The sequence below is a fragment of the Streptopelia decaocto genome, assembly GCF_964273445.1.
Source record: "Streptopelia decaocto genome assembly, chromosome: 1".
In the NCBI taxonomy this organism is placed as follows: Eukaryota; Metazoa; Chordata; class Aves; order Columbiformes; family Columbidae; genus Streptopelia; species Streptopelia decaocto.
In genome coordinates, this window is record NC_138663.1 from 64501155 (window position 1) to 64527275 (window position 26121).

The 26121-nt window shown below is 47.3% G+C and overlaps 1 protein-coding gene across 3 annotated transcripts; it reads left to right on the forward strand.

Moving 5' to 3' along the window:
- The first annotated feature begins 1703 nt into the window (after positions 1 to 1703).
- On the forward strand, positions 1704 to 26084 carry BID (BH3 interacting domain death agonist). 3 transcript variants are annotated; one of them, XM_082044222.1, is made up of 9 exons: positions 1966 to 1982; positions 8667 to 8737; positions 14673 to 14728; positions 16444 to 16560; positions 18181 to 18249; positions 20446 to 20647; positions 21925 to 22070; positions 23712 to 23915; positions 25203 to 26084. In XM_082044222.1, the coding sequence occupies exons 5-9, from the start codon at positions 18241 to 18243 to the stop codon at positions 25212 to 25214; spliced, it is 573 nt and encodes a 190-aa protein (XP_081900348.1). In that variant the 5' UTR covers positions 1966 to 1982; positions 8667 to 8737; positions 14673 to 14728; positions 16444 to 16560; positions 18181 to 18240; the 3' UTR covers positions 25215 to 26084. The 3 variants fall into 3 exon arrangements, with proteins under 3 accessions (XP_081900347.1, XP_081900346.1, XP_081900348.1); XM_082044220.1 differs by lacking the exon at positions 14673 to 14728 and having other exon boundaries at positions 1909 to 1982; XM_082044221.1 differs by lacking the exons at positions 8667 to 8737; positions 14673 to 14728 and having other exon boundaries at positions 1704 to 1982.
- The last annotated feature ends 37 nt before the right edge of the window (positions 26085 to 26121 follow it).

The following is a 26121-nucleotide window of genomic DNA, read 5'->3' on the forward strand; positions in this document are numbered from 1 at the left end:
AAATAATTGGGGAGAAGTCGTGCCTGACACTAAGGGCAAAGAACAGGTGAAAAACCTGGCGTTCTGGATTCCCTTATGTTTTATTGTTTTTTGAAAAGTCCTCACCATGATTGCTGTGACAGCTGCCTACACTAGCAATTGGATTTTTAATTCCTGCATATAAGAGAATGCAAACCCAATCCTATAAGGATGACACCTGGCCACACATCTCTCCAGGAAAAGCATTCTTAGAGGAGATTCCCTTTAAGAACTCAAGCAGGGCCTGAGCGCATCTTCCTCCTTTGCATTGGCAGCACATCTTCGATTCTAAGCATCAGCAGCGATGGAGCTGTCACCAGAGAAAAGGGTCCTACAGGTGGTAATGGGTGGAAGAAATGGCGCTGGCATGTGGCTTCTCGGCTGCACCATGGCTGGCGTCATCGTCCCAGAGGGAGGGAGGGGCCTCCTGCTTCGTTTTATAGATACTACTCCAGGGAAGCAATGAAGAGTTGCTGCCTTCCTTAGCCTGCATCCTTTTACACAGCAGTCAAAATAAGGAAAGAAAAAAACCCCTGTTCACGCTCTGGAAAAAGTACCTTTTTGCCTTGGAACCTTAGCAAACAGTGTAAGCATCTGTGGACAGCAAGGGAGTGGATAAACGAGTATTTCCAAACTCGCTGAGTATGTGGTACTTTTCTGAATGCCTCATATACAGGAATCACGTGGTTTCCCATAAGCAAAAGATAAGATCACATCTCTTTTTTTTTTATTATTATTAAAACTTTCTATACAAATATATTAATCTATATTACTCAGATACCAGAAACAACCAAAAAAAAGTCAATTTCTCAAATATATACACTTTGGGCAGAAGGAAAAGTGATAATGTGTTTTGTCTACTTGCAGTGCTGACTTTCCAAAACCAATTTGAACAGTTAGAAAAAACAGAAACTTCAGTTCCTTGGAATTGAAGAAAGTCGGCAGATTCTTATGTGTCACATTTTTTCCCCCTAAATAATTCCCAGCAGGAAGCCACCTGCTGGGTTGGCCAACACAAGACCCAAAACAGAACCAGAACTGGTTTTATCTTCATTTTGCAGTATCCCAGGAACTTTAAAAAGCACTCTATGATCCAGCCCCTTTCTGATTAAACACAGTTCATGTGCCCTGGGTCGCAAACCAAAGGTTGGAAGCATACCGTGACTTGGCACGTCAGGAAGAAGCAAGCATGACAGGAAACCTGTATGAAATACTAAGTAAGCATTGCTTTAAACAAAACCATGTTAAAAATGTAAGGCTGCATTAAATAAAACTTAGTGTAAGTAGAACTGTATTTAAATGTATAATACAATATTGAATGAAAAGTTAAATTTATGTGTCAGGGATAAATGGTTATGAATGGAACATAAGATTTAGGCCAAGAAGCACGAAGTCAGAACCCGAGTTCCAGAACAATCCTGGCAGCAGCGGGGCCAAAGGCCGGGATGGCTTTACCGCAAGCTGAGGTATCTCTGCAGAAAACTGTGCCAGCGGGAAGGGAGCTCCGCTCCCAGCACCGGCCGAGGCTCAGGGTCGGTTCCAGAGCTCCCCGGCTTCCTCTGAGGAAGCGCCGGGCGGGAGCCGACGCCGTCTCCCCCTCTGCCTGGCGCATCACTCCGCCGGCTCCCGGGAGCCGCTGCCCTTCCCCGCCCCCCCGCGACAGGCTCGGCCAGCCGCCTCCCCACCGCCTGGTCTCCGACTCCTCCTCCCGGCCCTACGCCGTACGGGGCTGGAGGGTGAGGGGGCAGCGCCCCTCCGCTCTCCCTGACCCGCCTCAGCACGCCGTTACCCGCCCGTTAGCCCGCGCGGCCGTTGGCCGCTACCCCGTGCCAGCCCCTGGCGGCGCGTGCCGTGCTTTCCCGCCCTCACCCGGGGCGGGGCTTGGCGCTCAAATAGCAGGCAAGCAGGAAGCGCGGAGGCGCCGCTCTCGCCGCACCGCGCTGCTGGGATCCGCGCTCCTCTGGGTGAGTATCGCTGGCCTGGTGCCGGGAGCGGCTCAGCGGGATCGCGGCGCTCCGGGGTAGGCTCCGTGGGGCTAGCGCTGCCGTTCGCGGCTGCTCCCGCCGCTTCTTTTCACCTTCGCGGGATAAAGGGAGGGATCTCGCCGCTGCCCGCCCCCGAGCTTGGGAGAGGACGGGGCGGGAAGCCGGCGGGGTGAGTGTCGCGGTGCCCCCCGGTGGTCCGGACCCGCTCCGATCCCCCCGAGACCTGGATGCCATGCGTCCCCCGCCCTGGGGAGCGGTGCTGGCGGTAGCGGGGAGCTGGGCAGGTGTCGGGCCTGTCGCGGTGGGGCGGGCCCACTGCCCCCGGGCGGCAGAGGGCTCCAGTGGCCCCCGGGCGGCAGAGGGCTCCAGTGGCCCCCGGGCGGCAGAGGGCTCCAGTGGCCCCCGGGCGGCAGAGGGCTCCAGTGGCCCCCGGGCGGCAGAGGGCTCCAGTGGCCCCCGGGCGGCAGAGGGCTCCAGTGGCCCCCGGGCGGCAGAGGGCTCCAGTGGCCCCCGGGCGGCAGAGGGCTCCAGTGGCCCCCGGGCGGCAGAGGGCTCCAGTGGCCCCCGGGCGGCAGAGGGCTCCAGTGGCCCCCGGGCGGCAGAGGGCTCCAGTGGCCCCCGGGCGGCAGAGGGCTCCAGTGGCCCCCGGGCGGCAGAGGGCTCCAGTGGCCCCCGGGCGGCAGAGGGCTCCAGTGGCCCCCGGGCGGCAGAGGGCTCCAGTGGCCCCCGGGCGGCAGAGGGCTCCAGTGGCCCCCGGGCGGCAGAGGGCTCCAGTGGCCCCCGGGCGGCAGAGGGCTCCAGTGGCCCCCGGGCGGCAGAGGGCTCCAGTGGCCCCCGGGCGGCAGAGGGCTCCAGTGGCCCCCGGGCGGCAGAGGGCTCCAGTGGCCCCCGGGCGGCAGAGGGCTCCAGTGGCCCCCGGGCGGCAGAGGGCTCCAGTGGCCCCCGGGCGGCAGAGGGCTCCAGTGGCCCCCGGGCGGCAGAGGGCTCCAGTGGCCCCCGGGCGGCAGAGGGCTCCAGTGGCCCCCGGGCGGCAGAGGGCTCCAGTGGCCCCCGGGCGGCAGAGGGCTCCAGTGGCCCCCGGGCGGCAGAGGGCTCCAGTGGCCCCCGGGCGGCAGAGGGCTCCAGTGGCCCCCGGGCGGCAGAGGGCTCCAGTGGCCCCCGGGCGGCAGAGGGCTCCAGTGGCCCCCGGGCGGCAGAGGGCTCCAGTGGCCCCCGGGCGGCAGAGGGCTCCAGTGGCCCCCGGGCGGCAGAGGGCTCCAGTGGCCCCCGGGCGGCAGAGGGCTCCAGTGGCCCCCGGGCGGCAGAGGGCTCCAGTGGCCCCGGCGGCGCCACCGCCTCGGGGAGCCTCAGCACCTGACTTGCCGCCTTGTTTCTCGCGGCTCTTGAAAGTGACCGCTCCGTGACCCCGTGGAGACCTGCGTGGGGCTTCAGCTTTCTCCTACTGATGCTGCGGACTCTCTGCAGTTTCTCCGTTTCCCTTTCGCCTGCCGAGTCCGACCTTGCTCTTAAGCGGTTCGGTTATTTTTTTTTTCTTCTTCTCTTTAGCTCCCTGCGCTCTCGGTGTTTGGCCGGCCCTGTCTCGGTGCGCGCTCCCTCGGGTCTCCGTTCCACTCTCCCGCCCGTGCTGTGGCCGAGCTTCCTGCTGGCCGCTTTTCTGCTTCCCCCCGCCCAAATCAAGGCACGCTCTGCCCCCTTTCCTCTGTTTCTGTTGCAGACCGTCCTCATTTTCACTCATAAACCGTAAAAAGCCTCTCTCTTGGCTTTGTCCTTGGTAAAGTCCAATATCTTGTCCTCAGTCTGTGGCGGAAGTTTTCAGGCTGGAGGGGCATTTGCTGTGCAGGGGTGAGTAAAGAGTTAATCCTGTTGCAGCAGCTCCAGGGGGATCCGTGGTTGCCTCAGCTTTCCCTTAACAGAAGGATGTGGGAGCGGCGGCTACAGCAAGACAGTGAGGCAAGAAGGGATTTCTAATAATAGTGATACGACTTCTCAGAGAGCCTGGTGACTGATACAGATGTGCCGATTCAGTGTGCTTTTCTCCAGTTTCTGTGCCTTCCACGGAGTTCTAGGTGCCTGTGGCTGCCTGTTTGTTCCCTGCAAGCAACGCTTGCATTCCTGTGACCCAACACACACTGTTTAGTTTGGGGTGACTGGAGGCTGAAGCAGGGTGCTGAGTAGTGTGCGAAGTGGAAAGGAACCGAGTGAGCAGGTCCCATTCCCTAGAAAGGTGTTTCTCCCATGCATGTGGTTGGGTGATGGCCTCTGTACCTTGGAGTAACAGCGGTTTTGAAACTGGTGGGTTTGAGGAGGTTCTTGTCTTTTTTTTTTATCACAACATTTTATAGCTTTAATAAAAAACCCTAAGGTACAGGGCCTTAAATCATTAAAAATCTTAATCCAGAAAGTCCATGTTTACTTCAGGAGAAGCTGGAGACTCTTGAGGCTTTCTGGGGGTATCTGTGCCAAAATCTTTTTGTAGGATATACTTGGTTCGTTATCTTTTCAGAATGGTTAAAAAGTTTGGTGGAGGAATGAGCAAGGTGGTTCCCCAACAGGAAATTATAATTAAGGTGTTTGGTTTGTTTTTTTTTTTTTGATAAAGGACTTTTTGCAAAAGTCCAATTGTGGGGAAGACTGGTGTTCTGCTCTCATGTTTTGTCACTAGTCAGACTGAAACTCTTTTTTGCACCTGCCTGTGGAAGTATAACATCTCAAAAGGTATTAATTAAAAAGGGGGTATTTTTGTGTGTTTTTTCTCTCTTGGCAACTTCTTTACCTAACAAGCTTGACACTGTTCAGAGTCTTTTTTAGCTTTGCAGCACCTAGTCTTTGTGATCTCCTCTGTGCCAATGGTGTTATACAAAAGCAGTGGGGGAAATGCATTGTATGAAAAGAAGCATTCTAGCACTTTGAGTTTCTGCAACCTATCCCTTTCCCATTTTCCTGCCCTCTCTTCTAGGTCTCTTGTCTGTTGTTACAAGTAACAATTTGGAAGGGATTAGGGATCAGCTGAGACAAAAAACTTGTGTGGGTGCTGAGAGTAACATCTGATTGTAAGTCTTCTGGTTAGGCTGCCCTGTACTAAGAAAGGTTGGTGTGGAATTCCCCCTTATTTGGCTGCTCCTTCTTTGCCTTTGGTGACATCTGCTGAATTTAGGAAGAAAAAATAAGACTGACTTTTTTGATCAAATGGTTTTGTTGGGTTCCTGCCCTCCCTCTTTCTTACAGCCAGAGTAGGCCAGCTGGCACTCATTCAGCTGGGACAGTGAGTTCAGCACGGTTCTCACTTGGCACCCTCAGCAGAACTCTGTGCTGTGCTCCGCCAGTGCTGCCTGTGCCAGCCTGGAGTCTCTGCTCTTGGGAAATAGGTGTATGTGCACCCACCATGCCCACACTATACCTTTGGATAATATGGGGGCACTGTAAATGTGGTCGGTGTGGCTTTTGATTTCTTTTAGCTCCCAAAACAGTAAGAGCTGTGATATATAATTAAGGAAGGCTGCGAGGGGGGCGTGTATTCACTGAGCACTCACCCTGGGTCATTTTTGTGCCATGTTGTTTCCGTGTATTGTGTTTTTTCCTGTGTAGCAGGAATGATAGGAGCCATCCACACACAGCAGGAGTCTGAGGCGCTGACAGATCAAACGTTTTTTTCTATAATAAAATGAAAACATTTTTTCTGTAATAGATAAATCTAGTGACTGCCACCTTTGGAGATCTCCTTGGAGTGGCCTAGTGCTTGAAGTTATTTCTTTCCTTATGGCCCATTGAATGAAGAGCAGGTATATAGTAACTGTTAACAGGTTTATGTGCTCTGTGCAAAGCCTGCTGGCATAACTGTGGAGGAACAGCTGGGAGCTGTTGGCTCCTTGATAAAGCCGCTGCTGTGTATGAACTAACGAGCAGTAGGGGAATCAGCCTGGTAGATGGTTTTCTCTGCTGAAGCAAATTAAGTGCAGATTAGCAGGTTTCATTTCCACCAGTTAGCAGTTTCTCAGCTAATGAAAGAGCAGAATTTACCAGCAAACCTGATATTTCTTTGCAAAGTACCTTCCTCTGATTTTTCTCTTAGCATGTTGTAGCTTTTTGTCTGTCAGACTGCAAAGTTTTGAGGCTGGAATTACCTTCATATCTTGTGTGCTGTGCAAAGCCAAGTACATGCAAGTATTTCTAATTAGGGAGTTGAACTCACAGCTTGCCCAAAGGTGCAAAACTCCTACTTTAAGTCTGGTCCCCTGTTAGTTTTGGGTGGCTTATCTTGGAGTTGGAGAGGGTTGCAGTGAGCTGGGTTCAGTTCTAATTAAAACTCATCAGTAGTGATTACAGAATGTGTATGGTAGGTCCCTTCCCCAGAGATTTTAAACATCTGATTTATTTTTTTTTTGTCTGACACAAACCAGAGAAGGATAGGGAAAGGAGGGTTAAAATGCAAAAAGAAATGTTGGAAGTCAGTGTGTCCAATATTGTTCTTTGCAGTTGAAAGCAATCTGTTAAGTTTCTGTGATTGTCTTGATTCGTACCAGATGTCTGTAGTGAATGATGTCCTGACATCTTGCTGTTACCTCAACTATATTGGAAGTGAACCTTCTGTAGTGGAACCTCTGTAGTTACCAGTGGTGTGCATTAGGCATCTCCTTATACCTGGATGAGATGGCATGTGTTGCTTTTGTGTGATTTTTGAAGCAATTGCTCAAGTGTAAAGCATAGTAGTGTGTTGATGTCTCTTGTGCACCCTTCATTGCAATGTCTGCTCTAAGAATCCTTCAGGCCTATCCCTTTCAGTAGCACCATGTCTTAGAGCATTGTTAGCATTGCCTTGGGCACTTAGAAACTTCTGTTCTGGATCCTGTCTGCTGGCTTTCCTTTCTCTTTGCAGTGATATGGCACTGCTTGGAGGTGACAGTGCTTCCTGGCCATGGTGGGCTTTGGTTGGACTGTTTTTGCTGGTGAATGCAGAGAAAGGGATGTACACCTTAATACATCCTTGGAATACTACTCTTTGTCACCAGAGAGGACAGTGTCATTGTGGTTTTAAACTCCTCCCACCCTAGTATTTTGCTCACCACTTTTCTTTAAAAATCTGAGTTTTTATTCAGCTTCACTGAAGGTATGAGCAAGGGAATCAGACTGTGTGCTCAGTCACTGCACATGAGTGATGAATTTTTAAGTATCTGTGACCCTGCTGTATTTCCGGATAAAATGCTGTGACCTTTGGACAGTTTCTAGTGTGCTATTGCTGTGGTTTATGCTGAATGGGCAGTGGCCAGGTCTCTCTAATGTATTGGGCTATTTCTTTCATCTGCTTTAAAGGGGAAAATATGTTCCTTGGTCAGTGTAACTCCTGGTAGTTGGGTGTAATTGTTGTTACACCCTTACATTAACAGCCATACGAAACAAATCCACTTAGATCAGCTGCTTGCTGTATTTTGGTTTTATATTCACTTCCTCAGAGTCAACATTAATTTGTATTTCCTCCTAGGTTAAAACTGAAAGTGAACTAGTTTGCATTATTTCATGCACAGTCATGTGTTTTCTCATGGTAAAATCAACACTTTTTCACTGTCCTTTTGGGCCTACAGCTAGAGAGCCTGGAGCAGTATTGTGTGGCAGGTGGAGTCAGTGTGCTGAGGCATCTCTCTCGTGTAACTGCATGGGTTTACCTGGGCAGTAGGAAATGTGTGCTCCTGGAGGCAGGTGTTCTGCAATTCTGCTGTCATGGTTTCCAGATGGCGCCTGCTGTGTTACCTTGAAAGAGAATATTTTCTTAGCTGTGTATTGTTATATTAAAGGTGCTTAAAAGAGATGATGCTTTTTATTTTTAATGCTGACAGTGTTTGAGGTGCTGCTGTCAAAAGGCTTTGATCAGGGCTATGAATGCTGTATGGCTGTCTGGTTTGATGCACAGCTTCCTCTTTGAGGTTCTTGAGGATGTCTGGGCTCCTGTCTTAGGATCCTTAAAAATGATTTTTTTTTGGTTTGGTTTTTTTTCACTGGCTTCATCAGTTTAATTATTGTGGCAGGAGTAGGAGGTTGTAATTGCAACACTATGGGAGAGAGTTCTCCTAAGGGCCAGTGCCTTCAGTGTAATCAAAGGACCAGTGCTAGGCTTTCTTTCTGAGGATTGTCTCTCTGGTTGTCTGTACTGGTACAGGAATGTTTCATAAAAGTAAGGAACATAAGAGATGTTTATAGCTAGGATACACTTGACGTTTAGGAGTAAGGAAGCCCATTTAAAATTAATTTTCATGTCCTTGAAAAGCTGTTGAATATTGAGACAGGGTTGCATATGCTTTCAGGGCAGGTAAGCAGGCAGCTGTGAAGATTAGTCTTTGTACCTCTTCTTCCATAAACGCTTCTTTCCTTTATAGTGAATGTTCTGAGTGTGATAAGGTGAACAGGCTCCACTGAAATTCCTTTGGAGTACCAGCTGTAAAAATCCTCTTGGAAGTTAATTGTCCTGTGCGCTGAGCTGTTGCTTGGCAGCTTCGTGAGTGTCATCCTGGCTGTTGTGTCACCATACTTGTTATAACTAAGCAGGGAGCCTTGATCAGTTTCTCCTATGATGGTTCCTTGGCCACGTATTCTCAAATGAGCCATGCTGATCCTGTATTTGAACTTTCACATTGTGAGCATCTTTATAGCTTCTGCTTTTTTTTTTTTTTTCAGAAAGCAGTGCAGATATTCCTGGTACTTACAAGTCTGGAAGAGGATTTCTTGTCTAGTCACATGGCCTGAAGGTAACCAAAGGCAAAGAGTGCTACTGCTAGTGGCCACCTGTGTCCATACAAACCTTTTTTTAAAAACAGTTTCCTACTTTGCTTGCCTAACTTGCCAGTCAGGCAAAGGAAAGACAGGTTCACATTCCTCTGTACTTTTGGTATCAACTGTGAAATGCATCTAAGTTGCAATATGAAGTGGCATTCCTGATTTTGACTGATGGATGAGATGTTCTTGTCATCTAGGTGGCACAACAGTTATTGTATCCTGTCCTGATTTCTGAGGTCTTTTGGTTGGCAGTTGTTGGCAGAGCTTGTCCAAGTGGCACCTGCATCTGTCAGAGGCACTGTTGCCAAGTGATAAGACTGTCCTCCTCAACTGTAAAAGCATGCCAGAACGCAAGTGTGCAGTGCTGGTGCCCCAGCACAGGCATCTTCTAAATCTGGAAGCAAATCTCACATTTCTGGCTTGACACTGTCACTTGCACATCAGCAGTGACAGCTGGAGTTTGTTCCAGTGCCTACTACGTATTGACATTACTGAGGAGCTTACTGCTCTTGGTCTGTCTGTTCTTCCTTTGTCAAATCAAAAGACTGGAACTGTAGTTCCTTAGTCTTTTGTTTTCCAGTTTCCAGAGGGAAACAGTAAGAACAATTTGAATATACCCAGTGACATTATTGCAGGGTTGTGTTGCAGCTGCTGGGCTGATATAGTAGGACCTGTGCACATGAAGCTAACCTGGTAAAGACCAGTGTCTTAATGAGGGCGATAGTGCCTTTTCATTGGGGCTTACTCTACTTCTTCCTGCCAGGTCCTTAGGAAAGGTAGAAGTGTTTTCTTAACATTTATGAGGAGGTGAAATGCAGGGCAGGCTTACCTGACTGTAGTTGTTCAACACCAGAGGGGAAAAAACTAAGCTCAGTCCCAGATCCAAAATAGTACCTACACTGTGGCAGTCAGGATCTGAATCTTGCTCCTTCCTCTTAGGTGTGGCCATATGTAAAATATGGAGATGTGCAAATTGCATTTGAGCCCAGCTCTAGCCAGCTGAATCCAAATCCCAGCTCCAAGCTTTGGGGCAGTTGCAGCTGCAGGCTTTCTGCTGACTCATTTTCAGCCCAGCCCTATCTGTAGGCTGACTTCCAAAGAACACTGAACGGTGTTGTTGTGCTGCCTCCATCACTGATCTGATAAAGAAACCACAGTAATCAAAAGTTCCTGCCTACCTTTTTTTAAAGAGAATTAGTAATATGGCAGTGTGCCTTCTTACTCTTTGATGTGCTGCACAGGGACTGGGCAAGAGGGCATTTTGAGCCAAGTTAAAATGAAGGTTCATGAGGAAGTTGGATTTTTTTTTTTTCTTAGAAGTCAAAGTACTGCCCTGATGACCAGAAGATTGCTGCAATTCATGTCGTCATGAAGAATAATGTGAAACAGCAACAGACCTTGGGGAGCTGAAATCTCTAACAAAAAGGCCAATTGAAACCTTCTTTTTGGAATTGTCTCTAGTCAAGTTTTTATTTCAGAAAGGAAAATAAAGCCCCCATCAAACAAACTGTGCACCATATTTCTAAGTCAGAATACACAGCTTAGAGTACCTAGTGTCCAGGCTGAGAGATGTTCATGCTGTACTAAGGCAGCATAAAGAAGCAAAGGAAAAATGCCCCAGCTAAGGAGGTAGTTGAACAAGCATCCATTGGTGTTGGGTCTTTGTGTTCCACTTAAAGTTTCAATGCCACTGAATGCTGGAAGACAAATACTACACTGAAACTGTTAGGAGTAGGAAGAATTCAGCATGTTTCAACGTATTTTTGCATCAAATGTGTTATGAGCATACTGCTATTCTGTCATTGCTGGAGTGATTGGTAGTGGCATTATTCACATCTTAGAGGAGGATGCAGTCTGAAGCTGAAAAGAGGAGAAACAAAAGCTGACAAAAGCCTCAAGCAATTGGCAGTCATGCTTGAGAGTGGTAGGGAGAAGTGGATTTAAGCAGTTTAGTGGTTCCTGACAAACAGCATGTCTTTCCTAAAAGCACAGCAAATAAATCAGAAGTGACTGGGGGATGGGGTCTGTCTGGTGCTGGGCCACAGACTTGCTGGCATCTCAAGGTATTCTGCCCATGCCTTGTCAGTTTTGTCACTTGCGAAATGAAGCTGTTGATGTTGTATCCTCCCTTGGAGGCAAATGCATGGAAAATGCCAGTAGTTTGGAAGCTGTGTTCCCTATGGTGGGGGAAAGTCCTAAGAAACTCCAAGACAATAGCTTCGATATTACCCAGATGGTACCAAGCTATTGCTTTGTTTTCAAGGTAGTGCATGTACCTGAATCTGTAGGTGCGCAAAAGGACTTGTTCAGCCTGTTACTCAGCTGGGTAATGCATTGCAATGTTTCTGTTCCCCCAATCACTCTACTTTTCTTTCTGAAGCCTGGAATCAAATTCTACTTTAGGACGACAGTGGGTCTTAGATGAAAGTAAGTCTTGGTGCCTTCTGAGCATGGTTACAGGCTGGCATACCCTTTGCAGGCTGAAGAGTGACGTGGACAGTTTTGTGTGGTTATGATAACTTCCTATTTATTCATCTCAGCACTGTGTTGCAGATCAACAAGTTATCTTCCCTTTTACTGTCTGTTCTCTCCTTGCAAAGACTGAAGTGCATGTGCAGCTGCTGTGGGAGTAGTCAGGCTTCTTCTGTAGTTAAATATGAAGAAAAGCTCTGGGATCTGCTGCTAGCTGGGCTTTTTAGTTCCTGTTGGGTTTATGAGCTAGAAATTGTGTGGCAGGGTGATGGGGATTCCTTTAGGGACTTGGGGCTGTACTATATGGGATTTGCTTATGCTGTCATGACTTGAGGTGCCATGGGCAGCAGTCTGGCACAGCTTAGAATATCCTCAAATAAGTAACTTATTAAGTCTGCAGCACTGTTTCTCTTCCTCACTTTGCAGTAATGGCTGACTATATAAAGCAGTTGTGCCTGTGGCAAGTTTGCGGGAAGATAGTGAGATTGAGTAGTTATGACTTGATGAGTAGATTTAAAATGTCAGGTTACATCATTAAGTGCCTTGGTTTCCATACCTGTAAAATGATGTGTTATTCTTTAAAGAGGTCTGCAGCTCAACAATGAAACATTTACTTGCAAGACAGGTAGGAGCTGCCAGGTCCAAGACAAGTAGGCAGTGTTTAATTTCTTTCAAAGATGATGTCATCCCAACTGCTAAAAATAGTTCCTGTCTTTTAGCTGCTAGGCAGAGAAAGCAGCACACAGGTTGGAAGCTTTTTTCCTTGTCAGTGACTGATGCTTTGTTGCAGTTTCTGCTTTGAAGACTGTAATTCACTCCTAATGCAAAGATAAGTATCTTGACAACACACACAACAGGTCTATTGATTGATAGTGTCTGTCCAGGTGTTTGTAGGGGACGTGTCTCAGAATCCAGACAAGTTGTTAGAGTTAGTTCTACAGGCCTGTGGCTTTGCTGCTGGAAGGAGCATGTTTTCATAACCAGACACTGTCTGATACAGCTGAGAAGAGCAACTTGCAGGGTGGGCAATGGGGAGGGGTGAAGGATCTGAGGGAAAGCAATGGTAAGCACAAGTGTTCATGTGGTGGGTTATTTTCTGAGCTGCCTTGAAGACGTAATGGAAGTGTGAAGAAGGGACAAAAACAGATTCACAGGGTGTTTTAGCACTGCTGCTGTAGGGATTCTGGGACTTAGTCCTGTTTATGGCAGCCTTAAAAGCTATCAAGAGTTCACTCTAACACAGGGGTGTTAAACTCATTTTCACCGGAGGCCACATCAACCTTGCGGTTGCCTTCAAAGGACCGAATGTAATTTTAGGACTGTATAAATGTGACTACTCCAACTGAGTACTACTGGGGGCTACTACACTCCAGATGTGGCCCCTGGTGAAAATGAGTTGTAATGCCCTTGCTCTAACAGATAACAATATGCAACCAGCTGGCTCTTGCTTCCATGTGGGGTGCTGCTGGTGACATTCTTGGAGTGCCTGGAGGTACAGCAGAACCGCACACTGGTTTTAGAGTAGGTGAAACCTTGCCTGCTGTGCAGCTGTACTGTTTCTATGTGTAGCTCCCCACCTGGGGAGATAAAATGTGTGCTTGTGGTGTTTGCGCTTCAAATATGTACTATGTGGCAATAGTATGGCAGGGAGGACCTATACTGGTCTCTCTCTGGCACAACTGTGGCCAGTGCTGATTCTTTTCCTGAGATGGCATGGCACCACCAGGCAAGGGCTGTGGGAAGAGGGTACTGTACAGTGGATGACAATTTTCCCTTGGCTTAACCCTCCCAGAACTGCAAGAGGTAGTTCAGTGGTACAGAAGGAGGTGCAGGTGGAAGAAGAGCCATGGTATGTAAATTGCCTTGTGGGTTCTCTCCCTCTTTTCCACCCTACAAACTTGTGCTGCTCTCACTCCTTAAAACCTGGAGTCAGAGAGGAGATTCTAGCCTTGCCTACTGCTTGCTATAGTGTTGCCACCCCTCATTGGTGGGCCACAGCTGGGAACAGCTGCTCTGCTGAGTACCTTGTAAGATTTAAAGACTAATACAACTTGGGAATGAGAGGGAGAAACAGAAGATGGGACAGCAGGCCTGAAGGACCTGTGTTGCAGGAGGAGAGCAGTATGTACCATCCCTCAGGATGTACAAAGCCCTGTCTAAAGACTTGCGATTTCCTCCAGGGAAGCTTTGGAGACTTTCTTTGGGGAAAGTGTCCACAGAATTCTGTATTGTAAAAGCTGGCATGCGTGGGAGTGGAATGAGGTCTGTCTATCGTTCTGTGCTGATAAGCGGCTGGTGAATGTGCTCCTCTGACTGTAATTATATTTACTTAACATTGTATTGGGATGCAGGACTGAGTTGGAATGGACATGCCCCACATTGACTCTTTGGAGCTGATTTAAAGATCCTAAACTTGTGTTTAAAATACCTACTACATTTTTTTTCTGAGGAAGGTGGAAAGAACTGATACAAAAACCTGGTTCTAGTCTTATCCCTTGAGCACTTCAAGGTGTCTGATCTAGCAGTTTCTCAAAGGCTGTTGTTAACAAATGAAGCTTGCTTGTCTAGTGAGTGAATAGAAAGTGTTAAAAAGTATTAGAATTTAAATTTTTAAAAAATCATTCTGTAAAATTCATAAATGAAGACTTTCAGCAGCCCTAAAGCAGCCTTAGCAAATGACTTAGTTTTAATCTGAATCCAGGTGGTGTTTGTAGCCTTTATCTCTATATTTTCTAATTTTTCCAGCTAAATATTCTTTTCACCAAATATAAGGTAGCTTTATTTATCTACCAGAAAATGTCTTAATCAGAACCTAAAACTCCAGGATTCTGAAGTCTTAATCATTAAAAAATTCAGATGCATCAGCATAATTACATTTGACTGTTTGGGGTTTTGTGCTTTTGTTTTTTGAGTGTGTGTTTGGGTTTTTTTTGAGATTCCATTGATGAATTTGACTTCACAGGAGGAACATTGTGATTATCCAAATCCCTTGCAATGATTCAAAGTAATCATCTAAAACTTGAGGTTTCTGGAATTACTAGTTAACTAAAAAAGACAGAAAACTGGCTCTGTATGGTGGTAGCAGGGAGCCATTTTGTGGTGTGAGATAAATCCTTTTTCCTGTTCTCAGGTGTGCTTTTGGCCACCCAAGTTGAACTTGATTAGCTGGGGGCTGGAACCCCTCAGGGACTTTGCCTGGGCAAAGATTCTTTGATTCAGGAAAGAGTTCATGAAATTATCATCTTCAAGCTTCCTTATCTTGATTATTTTTTTTTTTAATACCATATAAGTACTTTGGAGTATGGTGGTTTGTTGTGTTTTTTTTTTTGTATGTGTGTTTATGTCTCTTATCTCAGCTCATATACAGGAGTGGACAAATTTGCGATTTGCAACTGGTATGAGTGATTTTTTTTTTTTTAATGTCTCTATCTGTAGACTTGCCCTGAGCAGTGTCTACCTTGACATGGAGCTGAGCTGATCCCAAGGGGAAGGTGAGAACCCCATATATTGTAGGTCTCTTCCCCTTGCCCACACATTAACATCTGTGGGTGCAGCAGGTACCTTGGCAGGGCAGAGGCTGCTCAGCCCCTTTCTGTCTCCATTGAGGTGCTTGTTCCAGGTGTTTTACCTGTGCAGGGCACCCAGTGCCCGGAGAGGACCATAGTGCCATAACCAGTGTGTAAGCTTCTGCCTCTTTCTGAAAAGCTGAAGTGCTTTCAAAATGCAGCTTGTGGGTCTATAGACCTATAGGCAGGCACCTTTCCTGCATATTTCCAGGAATTAATGTGAGGAACATGCACACAGGCTCAAGTTCCTCTTACAGCTTCTAGTCAACATAGTAAACGGGTGTGGATGATGCACTTGTAGAGCCTTGTGTCAAGCTGCTATGCACTGCCTTTCTGGGTCTAGCTGTATGGGCATGCCCAGAATAGAGATGGATCTCTTTTACTTGCATATTCTGTTTTGGGAATGGAGCAGTGTGCTGCTTTTCTTTCCTAGACTGGTCTGTGCCTCTTCTTTGAAAGCGGGGAGTGGAAAAAGACAATAGCCCATTTCTTTTTGGTTGCCTCTTCCATGAATGTTTGGACCGAAACAAAATGAGTTTCCTGGCAGTGTGAAACAATGTGACAAAAAAATGTAGGGAATCTGGGTTTTAAAGCCACATTCTGAGCTTTCCTTGGAAAGATGTGGCATGTGACAAACCCCCAAGGAAATGCCTTGGCTGCTATTTCTATTCCATCCTCTTGCTGTAAGAACACTTTGGTTGATCTGCAGGCTGATGTTTTATTTAGTCTGTTTATTGCCACCTGACTGTGCTCAACTTTCCCTCCAGCAATACACTGGAATTCTTACCAATGAGAAAAAGTAGGTCATCCTAATGCAGTTTGGCTGGGTTTGAGTGGAACAGGTTTTGCTGTAAAGTTTCTTGTGAGTGAGAAATCTCTTTGGTGCTACCCAGCTAGTTTCACCAGCACATCTAGCCACCTGTGTGCAACTTGCAGCTGTTCTGGCTTGTGTTGTGTCACGTTTTGGCCAGAGCTGCAGGAGAACATCTGCCCCTCCATATATGTAGTGTGATGTGAACAGAGGATGGTGCAACTTCTTGTACCTTGAAAGATGGGGAGATTTGTTCATCCTGTACTTACGTTATGAAGTCAGCTGGTTATTACCAGCCCAAATTAGCCAGCATGGGTTAATCTGAACAGCTGTAGAGTACTGCTGGGGTCCCACATGAGGCTTTTGACATAGGCTGGAGCTGTGTGGGGATGACAATACTAGTAGAGCCCAAGAAGGTCGCTGTGATGAATGCGAGTTTCAAGGCAAATGGGACATGGGTAGCAGAAGCTCAATACTGCTTCAGGCTTATTGTGGTCTAAGCCATGATGGTTCAGCAAGTGGTGTTTAACTCAGCAGGAGTTAGCATCAGAGGACAGCCACTGTTTATTTACTAGCTGTAACATGAACACCTTGGTTGTGAGGTGAATTACTTTGAGTTGAAAATAAATGTTATATATAAAAACAAAATATGTACAAGTCGAGGCTTTGCCTAGCCTACAGAAATGCTGCTGGTGTGGACAGTTCGTGAAGAGTTTGCCCAAAGGCAAGGTCCTGCCACAGACTTAACACTAAATCCTCACCTTCCTCTTAATCTCATGGACTCAATCGCAAATTTTCCAGCCTGAATTAGCATCTCTCTCTCCGTCAGCAAAGTCAAGCCCAGGAGAAAGGGTCACCCAGACCTGTGTCGGAGCCCTGTCAGCTTCCAAAGAAGAGAACAGTGAGGACTACATTCTCCTCAGCCAGCACACCCTTTAGGGCAGAGGTGAGTAGCGGCAATAGGGATTTGGATGGAACAGAGAAAAACGCCAAGCAAAGGCTAAGCCTGTGTTCTAGGAAAGTATTAGTCTGATATAACAACTAAACGAAAAAAGAGCTCATGGTTAAGGCGGCTGTGGGTTGTTGTGTGTTTTAGACATATTTGAGATTGTATTTTGGTCATGTGGACTAAGAGCCTTAAAGTTTGGAAATTCACGGTCTCTTGAAATTAATACTGTGGTTTCCTTCAGAGTTTGAATTCATTTTTGCTTTCACTTCCACTTCTTCTTTTCCACCAGCACGTTTAGTTATTTAAAACACAGCTGTGAGGAGTTGTCACTATGAAATAGGATTGTTTATCACTAGCCCAGGTTAGCAGGCTGTCTGTTCGGGGTCCTTGGTGCTTTCACCCCGTTGTTGATCAGGAGGTACCTGTGCAGCAGCCCGGTTATTGCCCTGGTGGGAAGGTAGTGCCCACTTTCTGCCAGGCCCTGCTCATCAGTAGTTGAAGCCAGCTTGCACCAGAGACTTCTGTGTGCAGTTGTGGGACTGTTCCATCTAAAGCAGCAGATGCTGGGTTCACAGAGAGGATTCCTGTCTTCCCTGCCTTGGCATTTGCTGGTAGCTGTGTGTTATTGGTACCTGCTGTGCTGCTCTCACACCTCTCTTGCACTGTGACTTCCAGATGTGACTATTTGGGCTGCTGGTCTGACCCACCCATCTGGCTGGATGAGGAAGGAGTGCTGTGTTCCTGCCAGCTCCCCTTTCTTTGTGGGTGAGGGAGGCCACCCTCTGCACCACACTCTCTGGCCTCCTTGTGTACCTCTGGGTAAAGCCCTTGGGCACTGCCCAGCTGCAGGACAGGCTGAGGGTGGTCAGCCCTGAGCATGCACCATGTGGGCGGAGGAGCTCATGACCTGGGTCCTGTTCTCTCCCATCTTCCATTCAGGCCTCCCTGGAGGTCTAGCGGAGTTGTGCTTGTGTAACTAGAAGTCTTTGCTTGTTCCAGCCTTCTCTGTCCCTAGATATTTGTTGGAAAAGTACTGAAATAAGCCTGAGTGTGCACATGTATCTCTGCATAGGGGAAGCAGGAGGGAGGTGCACTTGGAAGTCCTGCAGATGTGTCACAATGTCAGCTGGGTGTTTCGCTGCAGAAAATGCTGCTGTGCACACAGACCTGAGCAGCTGACCTGCCCTTAGTATGTGCTCAGGAACTCCTCTGTGATGACACTGCTTTCCATTCCAACCTCTGGCACTATGAAGGGTTGTCCCTCCCTGTCCCAGCACCACCTCTTGGCTTTAAAGCTCCTTTAGTAGGTTGTGTCACTCCATTGTCTTCTACACATCTGGAAGGGAGGAGTTTCATGCCACTCATTCACAAAGATAGGGCCCTTCTTGCTGGGAGAGTTGTGGTTTTCTCAGCCTTTTTGTATGACTGCCAGTGTGTGATGGATGAGCAGCATTCCCCAGAAACATGGATAAGCATCACTAAGCATCATTTTTTATGAAATGTGGCCAGACCCATGAGCACTGCTGCAAGTTGTGGGGTTTATGGGAAGTGGTTTTTTTTCCTTTCACCTTTTTTTTTTTTTTTTTTTTTTTTTCCCCCCCCCTCACTCTTTTGCAGGGCAAGGAGTTCTGGTGTGAAGCAGAGGGAGACAAGAGCTGCTGTGTCTCTGAATCCATCATGGAACAGGTTAGTTTCAAGCATGACTGAAGTCAGTGGTTCATAGTGACCAGTGGTTCTCTTGTGCACTTGTTCCTGGATACCACAAAGGGGATGAGCCTCAAAAAGTGCTGGCTTGTGTCCTTATCTTCCTCAGAGTTCCTGTAGGGACCCTGATGCTGCTCCTCTCCACTGTGAACAGAGACAAAAAATAGATGGAACCACTTTGTTTGCAGTGTGATACTCCCTCTATAAACCGCAAGCTGGAGATGTAGCTATTTAAGAGGCTACCATCTCTATTGATTAAGCTACAAACTACTAAAACTAATAAATCAAATTAATGGACACACCACTGTGATCATTTTTTGCATTGTTTTGTGCAATGTTAATCACAACTACTAAGCTACTATTTATCATGCTTAAATCTTATTTAATTACATTGAACTGCTACTGAAATGTTTCTCGTCCTCCTCACCCCACCTAGCGTTAGGGTACAGTTATAACCCTCCTTGCTCTGCCCCTTCACATGCCTTTTGAATATAAACCTGATGACTAGTCCAGTGGGTTTTTGTTGGATAGGATCACTACTGGTGTCCCAGGTGAGCTTTACTGCTGTCTGTGAACATCCATGCTCAGGTCCTGGAAGATGTGCTTTCTGTTGATCTTTGATCATATACCTTATTTTCCATTTGTTTCCATTCTGAACTCTCCTTTTTGTTGTACTTGTTTCTCGCTTTCTCTGCCCAGTCCTTCTCTCAAGTAAAAAACCCATCCTTAATTACTTTTTCTGCATTTGTCCCAATTTTGTTACTGTTGCTTAGGCAATATGGGTCCTGTGTCATATTACTGATATGGTTATGTCTCTTGGTCTCTTCTCCCAAGTAACAAGTGATAGGACAAGAGGAAATGGCCTCAAGTTGTGCTGGGGGGTTTAGATTGGATATTAGGAAAAAATTATTCACAGAAAGTGTTGTCAGGCATTGGAACAGACTGCCCAGGGAAGTGGAGTCACCATCCCTGGAGGTGTTTAAAAGATGCATAGATGAGGTTATTAGGGGCATGGTTTAGTGCCAGAATTAGGTTATGGTTGGACTTGATCCTGAGGATCTCCTCCAACCAAAATGATTCTATATAGGTGACCTTACAAGGCTCCACTCACCAAAAGGTACCTGAAACTTCCTTTCAGTTATCAGATTGATCCTGGCTGCATATTTATTTCCCTATGCAGTTGGCAAGAGAAACCATTCTATTTCAGCCTTGATTCTTCTCCCTGGTTACAATTAAGTCTAAGAATTTTCTTATCTTATAGTCAAACAGTCTGCAAACCAGAATAAGGATTTTTTTTTCTCACTTTTATTTCTGTGCTTACACAACATGCTGCTCTCTTAGTGGCTTAACTAAAATTATTGGTCAGTCTCCTGTTTTTCTACAGAGGCCTTAGTTGGTTATGAGGCCTCATGTTCCAGTGGAACCTCTTGCTCACACTGATCTGCCTGCCTCAGGGACTTCCTCAGCCCAACTAATTAGGACACTCTGTGCTGCTGTGCTTGAAGGGCCAGGGTGTGCAGCTGTGGGGGCAGCATGTGCCTGTTCACTGGGGGTCCATCTACCAGTGTAGGTGACACCAGACACCAATGATCTGCCATCTCATTGCCACTATTCCTTGGCTCTCTAGAGGGAGCTGAACAGCTTCATTATGAAGCTAGTTGAGATCCCTTTGAAGAGGGTGAAGAAACATGAACCTTGGGGTTTTTTGCAGGCTTATGCTGTTATCTGTGTTTCCCACCTTGTTACTGCTATGCTCTGATTACATTTAAAGAGGGAGCTTCTGGCTTTGTTAGGCACAGGAAGTAGAATGCCCAGTTCCCAAATACAGGGGTAGAAACCTTCCAAAACCAGATGTCTGCATAAGGGGAGCTGGGTGGTTTGTGCTGTGTACGCATCTGTTTGAAAAGAGGAGCTCTGATCAGGGTGATCAGAAGGTGAGCTGATGTTTCTACCACTGGTTTGTAAGAACAGAGCCATCTGTCACTCACCATCAGACACTTCTGTGTGTGTACACATCCGGAGTTACTATGCATTTGCTGAATTCTTTTGGATTCTCTGGCTAATGCTGTTCAGGATGCCCAAATGAAATTGTGTTCAGGATTGGAAAGCAGCATATGTGTAGACCTTCTGAGTGGGACTTCTAGGCATGGGCTTCATGTGATTTTTCTTATGTTTAAGGTCAATGGATCTGTCCAGATGGAGAGTGCGCTGCTCTTCAGCTTCTTGGAGGTGTCCTCTGACTGCATGTTCAGAGAGCAACTGCATTCCCTGCAAAGCCAGGGGATGCCTGTCCTGCAAGGCAAGTACTGGTATGATGATGAGATGGAACTTCAGACTGATGGCAATAGGAGCGGCCACTTGCTGCAGAACGGGGAGCCAGGTGAGTGCTCTTTTCTCCATCCTACATGCCTCTCTGAAGGTGGCATTGTTCTTTTTCCATCTTTACTCCTCTGAAACAGACCAGCAGCCATGTTTTCTTCATTGAGAAAATTTGCAGTATGGCTGGTAGTGGTGTTGGTTGGGATTTTAATGCTTAGTATGACAGCTAGTGCTTAGCACTTCATCTCCCCATGGATTTCTAGAGCACCCCTCACCCTGGGGTTTCATCTGCAGCAAATCACATAAGGGCCACAGAGCTGGTATGAATGATTGCTGTCCTCAAGAAGTGTGACATTAAGCGGTTAAGCCTCACACTGTTCCTTGGGAAGTACCAGTACCTGGGCTGGGATTTTGGAACAACTCTTGTTCTGGTACTGAGCAAATCCCTTTCTGTTCTACAAGTGTGATAGAAGCTGTTCTTCAAATGGTCTCTGGTACCATTGCTGCTTCACCAGCCATCTGCAGGATGGCTATTGCCCCTTGCCCAGGATGTGTCAGCTGGCACACTGACCTCAACCCTAAACAAGGTGAGGAGGAACCACTACAGTAAATAACATTCCCTCATACAAATCTCTGTAGGTGTTGTGGCCTGACTGACATTAGGAAGCTTTGCCAGAAGGAGATAGGACAAGGGGTAATGGTTTTTAAACTGAAGTACAATAGATTCAGACTAGATATAAGGAAGAAATTTTTTTACAATAAGGGTGGTGAAACACTGGCACAGGTTGCTTAGAGGGGTGGTAGATGCCCCATCCCTGGGGGTATTCAAGGTTAGGTTAGATAAGGCTCTGAGCAATCTGAAGAAGTCCCTGCTCATGGCAGGGGGGTTGGACTACATGACCTTTGAAGGTCCCTTCTAGCCCAAACTATTCTGTGATTCGATGAGGTGCTTTAGATTCTGCTGAAGAGACTGGTCCTGACAGTTGTCAAAAAAAATCATGCACACTCTCTGACTTCTTCTGTTAAGGCAGGGTGGTGGCTGTAGCTGTCCTGTACAAATTTTGGTTGTGGATGTTCTGACCTCGCTTGTAATGCTTTTTGGACAGGGTGAAGCTGCAGTTTACTTAAACTACAGATAAAAACCTGTTTGCACACTGTCTGCTAAATGAGTTGAGTGCACAAAAGGGAGTTGCATAAAGCTGTCATGAATTGCAATATGATTAGGGGTGGGGTAGGAAGGAGGCTGGTAATGGAGATGAGCAAAATGGGTCACCTTACCTGCACTGAACCTAGTCTGACTACAACCTGTGAATTAAATCCTTCTGTGTGTGTTGGCAGTGTTTGAACCTCAGGTAGATGAAGAAGTTGTCCGGCTCATTGCTGCTCAGCTCGCTGAGATTGGAGACCAGTTTGATAAAGAAATCAAAACAAGACTAGTAAATGATCTAGTACAGCAGTTTCTGAATGAGAATTTGCCTGGAGAGGTGAGTGAAGAGCAACCTGAGTAGCTGTTCCCCTTTTAAATGTTGGGCATCCTTCCTGCTGTGGCTTAGAAGCGGCAAGCTTGCAATATCTGTATCTTTGCTAGTTCGATGCATTAATTATTACAATCTTAAAACTCAGCCCAAACACTGACCTTTGAAGAGTTACGAGAGGTGATGTTGTATTCTGTGGCAGCCACTGCTCTGCAAATTAGGTTCCTTGGGCTCTGTCTCCTTTCTGCAGATTGTGAAATTGAGGTAGCTGTGGAGATGGACTGACTTTCAGAGGCACTTTGTCCTTTTTTTGTTAGCCCAATGGCTTACCTTTGAAAATCATCTGTCTGGTTAAGCCTTAGTATTTGTCCTTAAGACCTTTGAACCTTGGTGTTGAGTTCTGTATGCCTGCTGCTCATCATGAGGGTAAAAATTGAGCAGTGCTAGTGCCACAAGCTTGACTTGTATGTATTACTGAACACTGAAGAGAGAGCAAGAAGTGAGACCCTTTTCTAGTACCGTAATTGTTCAGCTGGTAGCCTCTTGGTGTTGAGAGTATTGGTGTGTTTTGGCCTGGATGGTTGACCTGTTGAGAAAGTCCCTCTAGGTGGCATCTCCACTTCTTTGATGCAGTCACTCTCCCATCCTTGCTTTGCAAGGAAGTAGAGTTTAAAGTCCCTTGCATTAGACATCCCTCTGTTTTCTTTTTAAGGGTTGGATCCATATCTGGATCAAAAGCCACCGTTTGCTTCCACAGAGCCTTTTGGGCATCTTCAAGATAACTGGCTTTCTTGCTTTCTCTGCCTGTGATGAAGTTTCCAATGCTCCTCAAGCTAATGCTGTCTTTGAATTGAGGGTCCACTTTCTTGCTGAAAAGGCTGGGTTTAATTACTTAAATTTTTTTGTGTGTGTGATGTGGCTTTTTTCTACTAAGCTGTATCATCTGCACAGACTGATTCCAGTCTGACCATTCCCTGCTCCTGCTGTCTTGTTCTCCTCCCAGTTAAGTTTCAGGCCTTCAAATGTATTGCCTAACCTTTTAACCTTCAATGAGGCTGACACAAACTTAACTTCTGACCAGGGGGACCTTGATTTTCACATTAGTAGTGTACCTTAGTGTGTGTATGAACATTGTCCCTCTTGGGAAACTGATCTTCTACTGATCTTGGGAGCAAGGCAGTTGTTTGTTCTCTAGCTTCTGCCTATCTGAAGGTTTTTCTCTGAAACTCACTTTGCCTTTTTGCCAGTCCCCACTGAAGCTTGCACCTCTGATCTTCACGGTGTTTAAGGTGGTTTGCCCTTTCCTGGGAGCTCCAGGGTTCCTGTGCCATTTCAGGACTTAGCAGGTTAGGTGCAAACCTTGGGGAGGAGGGGCACTGTACCCTGAGTGTGTAAGGTGCTATCTAAATTTTCCAGGGGTATGTGTATTGTCTCCCTCTCTTTTTGTCTTGGGTGAGCAGCTGAGCTCAGGGAATAGTTATCTTTATTGCCATCCAGGGTGTGTAACAGGCAGGCTGCTGTGCTGGGAAGGAAGAGGAGCAGCATTCTGTGAGGTGTTTGAACAAGGCCATCAGTGACCAGCAGAGCGCTGGCAGGCTGTGCTGAGACCCCTTTGTGTTGCACTGAGATCTCTCTCTGTCTTCTGTACAGGCGATAACCCGGCACATGTCAGAGGCAGTGGAAGGGCTTGTGCGTGCCATGCCCCCAGACATGGAACAGGAGAAGGCTACGTTGGTGCTAGCAATGGTCTTAACTAAAAAAATTGTGAATACAGTGCCTTCCCTTCTACCGCGTGTCTTCAGGACCACTGTGAACTACATCAACCAGCATCTCCACAACTACATTGTCAGAATGGTGAGTGCTGTTGAACGGCTTGGTGCGAGTCACGGCCAGGCTCTTAGCTGGCCTAAGTTGTTCCTGGAGGGGTGGCCTAGCTCTGAGCTGCCTATGGCTGCTGGTTTCTCTGTAGTGCTCTGGAGGTTTGGCCAGAAGGGAATGCCAGTCCCTGCTGAGCTCTGAAGCTTGATGTGCTGAGGGAGGGAGGCTTAAGGGGGACATGTGACAGCTTCTGCTTGCCCCACTCTCACAGAAGCCAGTGAACAGAGTACATTATTCTGTAGGGCAGAGAAATATTTGATTGCTCCTTTGCTCCCTGCAGTCTTTTTGGAGAGGTCTACTGGTAAGACTAGGGTTAATCATGCCCTTAAGAAAAGCCCAACCTGAACTGTGGCTGTGTTTCCCAGATGTCTTGGCCCTGAGGTCTCTGCTGTTGTCTGCCCAGGCTCCTCAGAGCTTGGCAGAACTGGAAGAAGAAAGGAATTGCTGTGAGAAACAGTGCCAGCAGAGGAGCTATGAGAAGTGGTCAGATAGGAAATGGCAGCTCTGTTCTTGTTCTCTGCTGGAGCTGGAGCAGAGGTGTAGAGACTAAACAGCCAGCAGTCAGGCCAGGGGAGAGGCTGGGGCATTTGGCTGCAGGAACTAACCTGTCAGGGGAGGGGTGAGGAAGAAATACCCTCTGAGGCTGTGTGCACACATAGACACAAGCATATGTATGCTAAGTACTCATTAGGAATGAGATTTGAGAGTGGTCAGGGATGTGATCCTGCTGCCCTGTGCAACAGCAGCAGCCCAGCTGTGGGGTGCTGCCAGTCTGTGGGACACCCCTGTGCCACAGCCTTGCCATCAGCAACAACCTGCAGAGGAGCCTGGCTTGCCCTGTGTCACCAGCTGAGGCAGCCACCTTGCACAGCAGCCCTGTTCCTTGCTGGGCAGCAAGGCACCATGTCACTGGGCAGCATGACTAAGCCCAGCTTAGCACAGAAACCAGTCCCTAGTGTGAGACACGTGGGCCCTTTGCTGCTGCATGCAGTGCTGCTTCAAGGTGCAGGGAGGGTGGCCACCCCAGTGTTGTAGCATTAGTGGGGGGATAGAGCTGTTCCCCCTGCACAGAAAAGGGGGGGAATGGGGGTGCTGAGGGGAAATGGCAGGTGTGCAGCACAGCAGGTGGCAGTCACAGCACGATTGGTAGCACTGGGGACGTGCAGTGGCTGCTGCTGCTGTTTGTGCTCCTTGGGCGGGGGGTGGGCAGGCACCGGGATGGCTCTGCTGCTGCTAACTCTGGTTCTGTTTCTCTCCCTCCAGCTGCGTGGGTGAGACCTCCAGCCCTCCCTCTGGAGAACATGCATTCCTCAAGAATTTTTACTTTTCTCGATGTAGGCAAATCACTTTTTCTGCTTTTAACTTCTGAGATACAGCTGTGAAAGGGAAAGCAGAGCTTCACAGATAGGCTTCTGTAGACTAGCATAGCAATGGAAGTAGTGTGAGCTGTGTGCCAGCTCTGCCAGTGCCTGTAAGGAGTAGTGCCTGCTGCTCTCATTTTACAAGCTTTTTCTGTTGTGTATTTTTGTGTTCTGTTTTGTTTTGTGTTTTTTTTTTTTTTCCTAATCAGCTGGAGCATTTTGCTTGTTATTCCCTTCCCAGTGCTGCAGCTGAGCCATACTAGGTGTTAGTTGTTCCCAGGAAGGCCTCATGCTGGAGAATGGTGGATCAGCACAGATCACCAGTAGTGTTGAGGGGGAAGCTGGCAGCAAGAGGGACCAACCTTAAAGAAGCCAGGGGTGTTTGGCCCCAGAACGCTAAAGATGCTTTGGTATCAATTGCTGTAAACCTCTGCTTGCTTGAAAAATAAAATTGAAATATAAACTCAAAGAAATAGCACAAGAGTAGGTACAAGGCTAATTCTTTCAGGGAGCACAACCTGGATATGCTTGAGGACAAGTGTGTAAGCTTTTACAGTATCTTCCTATAAAGAAGGAGGTATTAGCTTTGGATCAGGAAGACTACGCAGCAGCTGTTAGAATATTGCAGTCACATCTCAGGCTCAACAAACTTGAACTCAGGTTGTTTGATACATACCTGTATGCGGCAAAGACTTCAGCTGTGATCCAGCTGCCTCAGAAGTTTTGAGATTATGTAAATATTTTGGTTTTTTAACTTAAATAAAACAGTCAGTTCTCATGGCAATACAGCTCTTAATTTCAGTTTCCACTGGGATTTTGTT